This window comes from Pristis pectinata, chromosome 30 (assembly GCF_009764475.1).
Source record: "Pristis pectinata isolate sPriPec2 chromosome 30, sPriPec2.1.pri, whole genome shotgun sequence".
In the NCBI taxonomy this organism is placed as follows: Eukaryota; Metazoa; Chordata; class Chondrichthyes; order Rhinopristiformes; family Pristidae; genus Pristis; species Pristis pectinata.
Genome location: NC_067434.1, coordinates 24,887,380 through 24,901,252, shown reverse-complemented (window position 1 = coordinate 24,901,252; position 13,873 = coordinate 24,887,380). Strand labels below are relative to the sequence as shown.

General features: G+C 42.9%; 1 protein-coding gene across 1 annotated transcript in view; it reads right to left on the bottom strand.

The window, feature by feature from the left end:
* The window catches only part of wdfy4 (WDFY family member 4), a 238,659-nt gene that overhangs the window by 44,849 nt on the left and 179,937 nt on the right, over window positions 1–13,873 (bottom strand). Inside the window, 4 exon segments of the mRNA XM_052041363.1 lie at window positions 1,322–1,431; window positions 5,746–5,860; window positions 8,079–8,198; window positions 10,019–10,058. Coding sequence (XP_051897323.1) covers window positions 1,322–1,431; window positions 5,746–5,860; window positions 8,079–8,198; window positions 10,019–10,058 — 385 coding nt within the window.

Below are 13,873 nucleotides of genomic sequence, written 5' to 3'. Positions count from 1 at the left end.
CATGCGAAATGTTGTTAGTGCATCAAATTGGGTTAAAGATATTACTCGAATAAAAAGTAGGATCTGTGGTGCCCTATTGCTTTATGTATCAGCAAATCTCTTTACTGTGGGATTTGGTGCAGTGTCATCAAATATGCATCACATTTCTCTAATAAAATAGACAACATTTTATTATTTTACATTGTATTGTCTTGGGCCGGAAAACTCTAAACTTTCTAATCATCTCTGCTCTTTTTTTGTACTTTGCATATATTTAACTGCTTTAAAACTTCTCATGAAATATTGAAGACTTTTTGATATCATTATATTTATAAAAGTGTCAGTCAATGTACTCAATGCTGTCCAAAGGCAAGCAACAAATGCCTTTGATTCACTGTTGGGGCAAACATGCCTTCCTGGCCAGCTTAGAGAAATTAAACAAACCTTCCAATCACTTTGTCTATGAATAATCAGGAGACTAATACATAAGGTTACTGTTCATTTGATTAATTATAACATATGTTCATGAGTGTCTGTATTTCGGCATCAGGGCAGATATAGCAATCTCAGCTTTGCCCTTTTTTCCACCAGCGGCAGAGAGAATTGAGCACATATTTTGGGGTAACGCTCTGTAGGACTGAGCATGCCATGGAAACTCTTGGCCCTGCTCTGCTATTTGATGATATCCTGGCTGATACATACCCAGACTTTACTGAGTTACTTTCACATTATATCAATCGATGCCAAATACCAGCAATTTCAGTCCTGACTCAGCATTCACCGCCTTTAGCAAGAATTAACCAGTTTCCTATCACCCTCTCTATTAAAGAGTGCTCCCTGATTTCCTTTCAAGGTGGCCACACTGTTCTGACCCCCATCTTACAAATCCTTTTGACCTTCACAACCCCTTGATTGGGCCACTCAAACTGCTAAGTGCAACACAGGAGGTGCTAGAGGAACTCAGTAGGTCAGGCAGCATCATTTTCCTCCATAGATGCTGCCTGACCTGCTGAGTTCCTCCAGCACCTCTTGGGTTGCTCCAGATTCCAGCATCTGCAGTCTCTTGTGTCTCCAAACTCCGAAATGTCCTGCTCTCATTCTGCTGAAAGTGGAACTGAATGCGGGGGGTGTTGCACAGTTGGAGGTACGGGTGGTATTAACCATGGCTGTCTCAATGAAAACAGACCATTCCTTAAGAGGCATCAAATGTGACCACTCAAACCCAAGACTGGACCTCCCTTGGCCTCTGTGAATCAACGTTGTACTCAGGCTGTTGCTCCAGGTGGTCTCGGAGAGGAGCCCAGCCAGTCTATGACAGCAGTTAATGACAATCCCAGTGTACCTGGAGTGAGCAGAAGATCTCAGTGAAGGGTTCTATTCGGACAAGGTAAGAAGCGACAATTATTGCTGACGAGTAGTGAGTGCAGTAGTGACACCTTACAGACAGGTTTCCTGTAAGAAAAGGAATTTCCATTGGTTAGCAAGGTTCTGGAAAATGAAGAGAGGCTTATACAGTATACTTGGGATGATTGTCAGGCAAGGGAGGGAATGAGCTGTCCACTCCTTGTATCTCCTTCCCTGATGAATTAAGGTCACAACTGATCTACACCTCAGCTCCATTTATTCACTTCAGTTGCATGTGGAAAGTGTAACTATGAATTCCTCCCTTAACGGCCAAGGATGCTTGGCAATTCAAGACAGAGCAACAAACAAGGAGGAACCCAGCGGGTCAGGCAATGTTTGGAGGGAAACGGTGGTCCAGGTGAAGGGCCTTGACCCGGAACATCGACTGTCCATTTCCCTCCACAGATGCTGCCTGACCCGCTGAGTTTCTCCAGCACTTTGTGTGTTGCTTCAGATTCCAGCATCTGCAGTTTCTTGTGTCTCCAGTCCACACAGAGAGTGAAATGGAGTCAAGTGAGGAGGAGAAAAAATGGGTGAATAAGTTCACACAGTTAAAGCTAATTGATTGGCAGAGGAGACCTGAAAGGCTGGAACCCTTTGCCTATTCCAGGCCCAGGGACAGAAGCTGTGGAGCCTGTGAGCAAGGAATCACCGTCACTTTGAAATACAGGAACACATAGGCTAGGAAGGACCTATATATGAGAATTAAAAATGGGGCCAGAGAAAGTATCTGCAACTGAAGGAATTCCAGCGCAGAGTTGGTGAGTTGGAGTCTGAGATTCAGGGGGAAAGTTACATGTTCTTTGTTCTCAGAGATAGTCACAGGCCTTAGATTAAGCACCACAGAAGTGAGGAACGTGAGGATGTGATTATGAGTGTGGGGACCCAGAAAGTGATGTTGCAGGAACCTCAGCCCTGGCACTTGTCCAACAGGTATGAGGTCCTTGCACCTGTGTGGATGAGAACAGAGACTCCACGGAGGATGAGCAAACTGATCTACAGCACTGCAATAAAGGAGGCCATTCAATTTCAAAAATGCCTTAGAGATAGGGATATAGTTAATGTTCTCTGCAGTCACAACTGTGAATCCCAAAGGCTGTACTGTCTGCCTGGTGCGAAGGTTAAGGACATTTCCTTAACTGAATATTGGAACGAGCTGCCAGAGGAGGTGGTGGAGACAGATACTATTATAATGTTTAAAAGCCATTTGGATAGGTACTTGGGTAGGAAGGGGGTAGGAGGACACAGGCCTAATGCAGCAAACAGGTTTAGGGTAGGTAGTCATCATTCTCAGCATGGGCTGCAAGGGTCCGTTTCTGTGCTGTAAACTTCTGTGGTTCTATATGTGGCACAAAGACTGATGTAAGAGAAATGGGGTTAACTTATGTGGCACCAGCACAAGGAGAGAGGTAGCCTTTCCTTTGCATCACCTATGGGACGGTGTCCTAGATAATCCAATAACCGAGGCAATTGGTATGCCTTTAAACTAAATAGTAGGGGGAAATTTCATGTGAGGAGAAAGGTACAGAGTTAAAAAGAACAAATGAGACATTAATGCAGAGTAGCAAAATGGGCAATGATAACCAGAGTCTGTCAAGAAGGAACGGTGTGTACAAACATAAGAGTATAAAGTCAGAGCAGGGAACATTGGTACAAAGACAAAGCTGTGGGTTCTTTATCTGAACGCAGGGAACAATCCACAACATAAACTCACAAGTGGAACGAAACAGGTACCAGTCTAATAGCCATTACAGAACTGCGGCTGCAAAGTGACCAGAGTTGGAAATTAAATATTCCTGGATACTTAATTTATAGAAGAGGCAGATAAAATGGAAAAGTGGTGGGTACCACTGATGATATGGATGGGGTTAAAGCAGTTGAAAGGGAGAATCATTGCGAGGAAAATCAAAAAGTAGTTGGAGCTAAGAAACAACAAGTGGCAGAAGACATTGATGTGAAGTATCCTTAAGTCCCCAGGTAGTAGTTGTGATTAAAGTTCATTGGCTTGAGATGTTACTACAGTTTCTCTGTCCACACATGCAGCCTGTCCTGTTGGGTATTTCCAGTATACTCTGTTTTTAATTCAGATCTTCAGCACCTCCAGTTCTTGCTTTTCAAGTAATATAGGACAAAGCATAAATCAGGAAAACTAAAGAGCACAGAACAAAGGTGATATAACAGTAACAGGGCAATTTAATCTATATATTGACTAGGAAACTCAATTCAATGGTAGTAGTCTGAAGTGCATAAAAGGTGGAGTTCCAGATCATTATGTCGAAGGATCAATGAGAGAACGGGGCATTTTAGATCCAATATTTCAAAATGAGAAAGGATTAATTAGTAGTCTTGTAGTTAAGGGGCCCTTAGAATCATAGTCTGACAGAAATTAACATTAAGGAATGAAGTGATTTAGTTCAATCTGAAATCAAGGCTTAAATCTGCACAGAGCAAACTCTGTAGGTGTGAGGTGTATGTTGGCTCTGATGGATTAGGAAGCTACAACGACAGGTATGACAGTGAAACGGAAGCAGCTAATACATAAAAACCAATACATAGCTTTAACGAAGTAAATGTGGGAATAAGGAATTAGCAGAGAAATGAAACAAATAGTCTGTGCCTATCTTCACAGAAGAGGATGTAAAAACTCCACGAAATAGTGGTGGACTGTAGGTCCACGGTGAATGGGGTAATGAGAGAAACCAGCATTAGAAGGAGATCAGTAATGGAGAAATTAGTTGGAGAAAAAGGCAACAAAAGCAGAGGAACCCAATGATTTGCATCCCAAGATTGTGAAGATCCTGGGTTCGGAGGTAATGGATGCACTGTTTGCCATCTTCCAAAATCCTAGATTGGTTCCCATGGGTTGGAAGGTAGCACTATTCATTAAAGGGGAGAGAGAGAGAGAGAGCGAGAGAGAGAGAGAGAGAGCGAGAGAGAGAGAGAGCGAGAGAGCGAGAGAGCGAGAGAGAGAGAGAGAGAGAGAGCGAGAGAGAGAGAGAGAGAGAGAGAGAGAGAGAGAGAGAGAGACGAGGAACCTAAGACCAGTTAGCGTGACATTGGAGGTAGAAAATATACTGGAATCCATTATTTAGAAAGTAATAACAACACACTTAGAAAATTATACTGGAATTGGGCAGAATCAGTATGGATTTTATGAAAGGGAGACTAGTTTGGCAAATCTATTAGAGTTTTTTGAGGTTGTAATCTGCAGACTAGGTAAGATCAAACCAGCTGACAATGCAATTGGAATTTGAGAGGACTTCAGTAGAGTTCTACCCAAGAAATTATTGAACAAAAGATCACAGTAGTGGGATAATACATAGCTGAGGATTGAGAACTGGTTAAGAGACAGAGAACAGAAAACAGGAATAATTGTTCTGTAAAGTGAGACTAGGTAGACTGGACCTCTTCAGATGAATGAGAAGTGATATTGAAAGGTAAAACATGCTAATTCCTTGCTGGGGTACAGAAGCAGCTGCAACTGTGACTGTCTCAGTATCTGTGGAATTCCTTGCAACAGACGGCTGTGGAGGCCAAGTCATTGGGTGTGTTTAAGGCAGAGATTGACAGGTTCTTGATTGGTAATGGGGGGTTAAGGGTTATGGGGAGAAGGTGGGGGAAAGGGGTGGAAAAAAAATCAGCCATGATTGAATGGCAGAGCAGACTCAGTGGGCCGAATGGCCTAATTCTGCTCCTATATCTTAGGGTCTAAAATGAAGGGGTGACAATTTCGGACTGAGATGGGAAGAAGGTTCCTCATCTGGCGTCTGCAAACCTTTGAAATTCTCTGCCCAAGAGAACTGGAGGGACTCAGTGGCTGAGTTAACACAAAGCAGAGATCAATAGATTTTTAGATATTAAGGAAATCAATGAACATGGAGTTAATGCGGAAAGGTAGTGCTGAGGTAAAGGATCAGCCATGATCTTATTGAATGGTGGAGAAGGTCCATTCCTCTTATACCTGGTGGGAGTGGGACTCCCTAACCAGGGTGAGAATGGGACCACTAAATGTGGGAGACAGTGCGATCCACAATCCCAGATGAAAATGGGCAAGATTGTGACCCACGTACCCAGGAGAGAACAGGATTCACAATCCTGGGGAGGACAGGACCCACACACCAGGATGACAATGGGATCCATGTACCTGGGAGACAATGGCTTTCACAAACCTTGTGAACCATAGAAACTAGGTGCAGGAGTAGCTTATTTCACGATGGCGGCCCTTTGGTTTTGATTCCTTCAGAGAAGGAAATAGCTTCTGTCATCTGCCCTGATGTACCCTGTAATATTTTAAGCATATATATTCCTCCTTCACTCATTTCAGTTTCTCCTTATTGATTACTTCCTCATGAAAATACACACCATCATTATCTGTTTCAATGTATCGCTTGATGAATTTATCTTTCCTCTCCTCTGTTTGTGCTCCCATGGGTCTTGAGAGATCACGGAAGGTCTTTGCATTGGTCAGATCCAACTCCTGGGAAGAAAACCGAACATGAAGAATGACACAAACACTTATTGCATTCCAGCTCTCAGCAGCCAATTCAAAATTTACGAATTTAAGATAAATTTAAGTCATTATGTTATGTAAACAGATTGTGTGATATTCCACTGAGGAATGTTTGGCTCCACAGTTGGGTTAGGATTAGAACATACAACACAAAGCATCCAAAGAGGACAAAAGTGAGGGTAAGTGTTCAATAATAACAACAGAAAATGCAGGAAGAACTGAGCAGGTCAGGCAGCATCTGTGGAAAGAAAAACAGTCAATATTTCGGGTCTGTGATTGAACTGGGAAAGAGAGAGATACAGGCTGTGCCCAGGTTATGAGTGCTTGACTTATGGACACCCCCTATGTACGAACGAGCTCCTGTAATATTATTAATTATTAATATTATTAGCCTTGCACTGTACTGCTGCCTCTAAACAACAAATTTCACAACATATGTCAGTGATAATAAACCTGATTCCGCTTCTAAATTCTCAGGTCTGATGTACGTACGTATGTTCATTCCTATGAATGGCAGAACTTGTTTCCTCTCTCCTTCCACTTCCAGTAATCGTTCTTTCTAATCAGCCTTGTGTGTTTTTGATGCCATTGATTGCAATACGGTGGAGGTGTAGTCACCATACCAAGTGATTTTTGTGTATTTTCTAATTTATGGACAAAATTTGTAAATTCGTTACTTGGGGACAGCCTGTACTGATTAGTTTTGAGCATGAGAAAAGGTGAGGGAGAGATGTGTAGGACAAAGGCAGAGTCTGTGATAGGTCGAGGCAACATTCCCTTACTCTATCAAAGACTGTTTGTTCCACACATCCCTCTTTCCCCCTTCTCCCCAACTGAAAACTAACTTGCGTCTCTCTCCCATGCCCAGTTCTAACAACGGTTTGCAGACCGGAAACGTTGACTGTTTCTCTTTCCGCGGATGCACTTTCTGTTTTTGTTTCAGATTTCCAGCATCTGCAGGGTTTTTTTTGTTGAGTACTTTTCCCCAAGATAAATTTTTAAGTGGGTTTGGTTGGTCAAATGGTGAAGATATCCTAAACACCACAGAGGGTGTTTACACTGAAAAAAAAATGATTCTCAGAGATGTTTAAAATCTTCAAGAAAGTAAGCAAACTAGGTGGCGAGCTGTTGAACACCAGTACCCGCATCAAACCTTGGAGGAGCAGGTGGATGTAGAGTTATCACTGAGAGGCTGCTTTGCATTTTAACAGGAGTGAAGAACCATGGTTGCAGCTCAGGCACTTGCACTAAACTTGGTCAAAAACTTCAGAATGAAGAATGGGAGGTTGTATATGGGTGTGACCAATCTGCCATCTTACAACTCCTGGCCCCAGCATTTCTTCACACAGTGATAGATAATGGGAGCAACACATTACAAGTACCTGCTGTTGCTAGTAAGTTTTTCATTGCACCTGTGCATACATGGACCTGTTCATATGACAATAAACTCGACGTTGACTTTGATAGATGGGCTTCTAGAGGTTAAATGCAACACATGTGTTGGGATTAGCTGGTCATTTCCAATCCTGTATGGCTGGAGCTGATAAGTGAGCTTGTGGAATAGTGCAGGGAAAGATGCCCGGAGTCTGGTGATATGTGAGCTGGTGATTAAAGGTGAAGGAGGGAGCACAGCAAGGGGCACTGGAATAGCTGTGTCTAGGTAATGTGATCGCAGATTATAACAGTATTCATCCTTCATACGGCATCATTAGGAGAAATAAGATCAGGGTAGATTTACCACTGAATTCACACAAGGAGAAACCAGACCCAAACCAGACTGGAGACACAAGAGACTGCAGATGCTGGAATCTGGAGCTGGAATTCTGGTTCGGAATCTGGAGCTGCTGATTTCCTCCAGCAGCTCGTTTTTTGCTGCAGAGAAAGATTGTCCTTCTATTTATTTGTTAAGACAGCAATGGATGATGGAGGACCTTTGGCCCATTTGAGGACACCACCCCAAAGTTTACCATGTTTCCTGGCCAATATTCTTTTAATCAGCACCTGCACTATAGTTTGAGACATCAGCTGCCCATGCCACTTTGCTGCATACAGATTGGCTGCTGGGTTTTCTACACAGCAACAGAGATTAGAATTGAAAGGCACTTATGGGCAGTCAAGTGAATGAGAGCACAAAAGATTCTGCCAGAGACAATACAAGCAACACACTGTGCTGTGTATCACTTACCTCAGAGTCATAATCAGCAAGAATCCAGGGGAACACTGGATACTGCATTAGATCTTTATAAGTGCGCCCAGCCAAACTGTTCAGATACATGAGATACTCAAAGTTGCTCATGTCTCCTTTCTGTCACATAGAAGGGAGAAGATACAATTTCAGAAATACATTGTAATTAATAGCTTATTGAATTTCCTAGTACTCCCTTGTACTACCTCAATACAATGATGTGATGAAATGATCTGTATCGATGGCATGTAAAACAAAGATTTTCACTGTACCTTACGAATTACAAATACAAAAAAAATTACTCTTACAAATTTCTATAGATGTATGATGCAGAGCATTCTGATTGGTTGCATCACAATCTGGTATGGAGGCTCCAATGCACAGGATCGCAAGAGGCTGCAGAAGGTTGTAGGCTCAGCCAGCTCCATCACGGGCACAACCCTCCCCACCATTGAGGACATCTTCAAGAGGCGGTGCCTCAAGAAGGCAGCATCCATCACTAAGGACTCTCACCATCCGGGACATGCACTTTTCTCATTACTACCATCAGGGAGGAGGTACAGGAGCCTGAAGACCCACACTCAACAATTCAGAAACAGCTTCTTCCCCTCCGCCATCAGAATTCTAAACGGTCCATCAACCTATGAACCTTATTATTCCTTTTTTTTGCACTATTTAGTTTTGTAATTTATAGTAATTTTATGTCTTTGCACTGTACTGCTGCCACAAAACTACAAATTTCATGTCATATAAGTCAGTGATAATAAATCTGATTCTGATACCTCAGTACATGTGACAATAATAACCCAATTTACTAATTAGAACTTTATGAAGCATCTTTAAAACCGATGCTTTTATAGCATTTTGGGTGCACAGCTGGTGGAACTGCTGCCTCATAGATCCTGACCTCTGATGCTGTCTGTGTGGAGTTTGCACATTCTTCCTGTCAACACACGAGTTTCTCCGGGTGCTCTGATTACCTCCCTCACCCCAAAGATGTGCATGTTGGTAGGTTAATTGGCCACTGTAAACTGTTCCAAGTGTATGTTGGTGGTAGAAATCAAGTTCATTCACTGCCATGGGCACACATACCCAGGGCATAAATGCAATGAAAATGAGCTTTTTGCAGCAGCAGCCCAGTACATTACAAACATCAGTTAATATGGAATTAAATTAACATAAATTACTTACATGACACAATAAACAAAAACAAAAAAAACACAAAAAATGAACATAAAAATAACATAACAATTGCTGGGAATATGCATAGAATAGGTATAGGTCAAATCAGTGAGAAATAGGATTGCTCAGTAAACTGGCATAGCCTCGTTCTATGCTGTAAGGAAATATGGAAATGTATTTTGTGATTAGGGTTGAACATTGGTGAGACAAAAATGGTTACTTGGCCAAACAATTTAACACAGTCTTAAATATCCAATCTCCTTGACGGTCTTAATACACTCGGCTTTAAAATGTCAAAAATCAGATTTCCTCTCATGTAAACACAATGCATCACCTACAACAGACCAAGTAGAGGTTTGTTTGGGTATAAAATTAAAACGCAACCTGACCATGGCCAATCTGAACCTGGTCCAATCTGGAAACATGCGGCATGGTCCCTCCAGACCAGTTAGCTGGCCTCAAAGTCCAAGACCCACCTCAGATACCTGAGCACAAAAGTCTAAGCTGACAGTCCAGTGCAGGACTAAGGAAGTGCTGCACTGCTGGAGGTGCCACCTTGTACATCCTGTCTGTCTCAGGCGGATGTGAAGGATCCCACAGAAGCCTTCTGAAGATGAGCAAGGAATTTATCCCCAATCTACAGGCCATTTGTCCCTCCTCAAAGTTATACATCAAATTATCTGGACAATTTCACATGTAAGCGCAGTATTTTTACCTCCTTCCTGCCCAAGTCTGTAAGGAGGAAAGGCATATTTTACCTGCCACTTCTGAATTACTCCTTTATCCACCACTGTTTTTCTGTGGAAAGGAAAAAAAATAAAGAGGTATTTTATTGACATATCTCTGTAAAATAAAATCACACTTTTGTACAGTTCTCTGCTCTGTTTTCAAGTATGTAGAGTGACTAATATCAGCACATGAAGGCCAAAGCATGGTGTTTGATTTGTATACTTCTGTTTTGAACTTTCTCTTGTATTGACCAAAAAGTCAGGAAAGCACATACTTCCTCTCCATCTCGGGTAGATATCACAGTCAGCGCTGATTTGTCATAGCCAAATTGTTCAACCAAATTCTTCTCAGTGTAGGTTTGAACCTCCATTTAGCTGAAATTCACAAAATTAAATCTTCCACCACACATTATAAAATTCAGATGGAATTCAGTTGGCCATAATCATGGAGACACAGTCCAGTCCTGATGAAGGGTCTTGACCTGAAACTCAGCTGTCCATTTCCCTCCACAGATGCTGCCTGACCCGCTGAGTTCCTCCAGCACCTTTTGTGTTAACCATAATCATAAATGCTATTGTAAGGAACTCAGCAATTGGCCTAAAAATTAAAGAGTTCCACAGTGAAAGCATCTATTTATAGAGGGACAGGATATTAGGTTCCATTAAATATTCCTGCTAATTGTCAGAATATTGGAGAGGGTGGAATGAGTGGGGCTGGCTGGAGTAGGTGAGGAACAAGGGAATTAACCAAGTGGACTAGATGGACATGGGGGATCAGGAGGTGAGATGTTCAGGAATGTGTGCAGTCAGGGTTGCCACCCAGTCAGGCCTAATTGATGCCCAATAATATGAGGAAAGCTCTAGCTCATAATTAATCCTGGAGTAGTGGGTGGAGGACACTACGCTTTCAGACAATTGTTGTGTGTAAAGTGTTAGAGCCTATCCTTAAATAACTTGCTGAGGTACAAGTTACAGCATGTCCTTGTTTTCAGAACAGGTCACTTGTTCAGAAACTACTGGGAGTTTTTGTTTGACTAGCAACTTTACTTCTGTTCAAAGTTGATGAACACGGTGCACCATAACAACCACTGGCAACTCACTGCAATAGCCAAAGTCAATGAGCTAACAGTAAGTTTAGGAGACACAAAAGGAGCCAATCGTTTTCCCTGTGAGCCTAACACACACTAATGGACACCAATGTTACACAAAGGCCCACATCCAGATTATCCATCAGTTATTGCCCTGGGTTCTAACAATATTCCACTGGGCTGGATCACACTGGGCCAATGCACCTGCCTGGAATCAGCTCCACAGTCCTGCATGCCTGTACTTCCCTAGTCTGATACAGAGGGGTAATTTTGTGGGCCCTCTGAGTTCTGCAGTCCAGTGGTGTGGTCTCAGTGACCGGGACTCAGGCAGTCTCTCTCTCTCTCTCCCTCACTCCTTCCTATCTTCCTGGTTGTTCTCCTAAACCCATCCTCCCTCCCTCACTCCAACTCTTCCACCCTCTCTCTATTCACCCTCTACCCCATTTTCTTTCTCTCAAAACCACTCTCTCTCATTCAGTCCCATCCTTCCACCCTTGATCTCTTCCACCATCCCACCTATTTGCCCTCCCACTCTCTCTGTCTCTGTCGTTATCTCTCTCTCTGTTCATCTTACTGTCTCTGTCTGTCTCTCTTCTCACACTCCCTCTCTCTCTCTCTGTCTCCCCACCTCTCTCTCTCTCTGCCTCCCCACCTCTCTCTCTCTCTGTCTCCCCACCTCTCTCTCTCTCTGCCTCCCCACCTCTCTCTCTCTCTGCCTCCCCACCTCTCTCTCTCTCTGCCTCCCCACCTCTCTCTCTCTCTGCCTCCCCACCTCTCTCTCTCTCTCTGCCTCCCCACCTCTCTCTCTCTCTGCCTCCCCACCTCTCTCTCTCTCTGCCTCCCCACCTCTCTCTCTCTCTGCCTCCCCACCTCTCTCTCTCTCTGCATATCCTTTATTCCTGTTCCTTTTCAACATTCAGACACTTAGATTATTTTTATACAATGGTGCAGGGAGAAGGAAGTGGATTTCTTTAGGAATTGAAGCATTTGGTTTAGTGTTACACAGACACTGAAATATTTCACCTGTCTGCACAGCTAAGGGCTGTAACCAAACACCTTAGCAACACTTGGTGTGAAGGTGCTTTCCCAAATAAACACTTCATAACCAAGACCTTTCATTCTCCAAAATAAACTCACTGAGTATGTAGATTTATTGTTGAGTACTAAAATGCGCAAGATTATAAATTGTAATTTATATCTCAATTTACACATTTTAACAAAAAGAACACTACAACACTACTGAGTGTGTTGGGGTGTTGGGCAGTTGGGAGACCTAAATCCAGTCTTTACCTCGCTGTACATTATGTATCAGTCATTTCAGCTTCCATATCTGCAGTTTTCTATCTCAAAAAACAACCTCTGTAAAGCAACAGGAGGTGTACAAGGTAGTTGAACACCTCGGAACTAAAGGCCGTTCACTACCAGAGCCAAACATGCTAATTGTCAGCAAAACCCATAGGCCATGCTGCCTAGCAACCAAGTTAAACAAGGAGCAGAAGGAAAGCTCAGCTGTAAACAGGAGTTGCTGTGTGTCTTATTTCTTGAGCAAATGTTTGACAGCATTTTCACTTGTGGAGATTTCTCTGGCTCCTATTCCACAAACCGGGAGACTTAATCTGGCAAGGGTGACAGTTCTCTCAGCTCCTGATCACTGGGCTCCACACATGATCTTTGCTTAAGACGTAATCCATTATTCAAGGTAGGAGAAAGAAAGAGAAAGAGAGAGAGAGAGAGAGAGAGAAATGGAAGGAGCTTGTACAATGGGAGGCAGCTCTGGGCAGAAAGGATCAGAGTGCTGAGAAAGACACTGCCAATCAACTAACCCAGTGGGTAAGGACACACACAGCCTCCTGTTCTTAAATCCTATTCAGCAAAGTTGGATGAATGAGATAGCTGGCTTTCTGAATCTCTTACTTCTCTTTTTACATTTCTCCAAAGTGCTGTAAAGTAGTTTGAACAAGCTTGATCGATTAATCCCTTATTGCATTTTCAATGTTAACAGTGCGGATTTTAATTGCTGTTCTGATACCAGTTCCTGAGTGCCGACTTGATACCTAATTTCTCTGGCAACGATCTTGAGCTGATGTGAAAATATGTGAAACATTTCTAACCTGGATTAATATCTAATAAATGCTCGCTAATCTTCCATACTAATCCATCTTGCTTACATAAAGGTTCAGGTTTGTGTTACAGTGCTGCCACTTCATCACCCCCTCTCAGCCTGCAGTGCATAACTGACCGCAACAGTGCAGCACTGGGGAGGGGTGAATTGGTGCAGGACACCCTGCTGGGGGAGTGGGCAGACTCCTTGTTCAAACTTGGCAGCTGAGGTTCATCTCCCACCAGTAAACTCAGCATTAACTTTGAGAAAGGGAGAAGAGAGAAGCCAGGTACTAATGGACCCATTAGCCAAACATCAACAGTAGAGAAAATATTGAACTATTTAATGAAGACTGTAATAACAGAACCCTTGGAAAATAATAGGTTTGAGCAAAGTCAGTATGGATTTATGAAAGAGAAGTCATGATTGTTCAGTTTCCTGCAGTTCTTTGAAGATATGACAAATAGAATAGATTAGGGTGGAAGAAGTCATAGAGTAATACAGCACGGAAACAGGCCCTTCCACCCAACTGGCCCATGCTGACCTAGATGCCCATCTAAGCTAGACCCACTTACCCTATTACTGTCTTATGAGGATAGGTTGAGCGAGCTCGGGTTTTCCTCTTCGGAGAGAAGGAGGATGAGAGAAGGAGGATGAGAGGTGACGATAGAGGTGTACAAGATGATCAAAGGTATC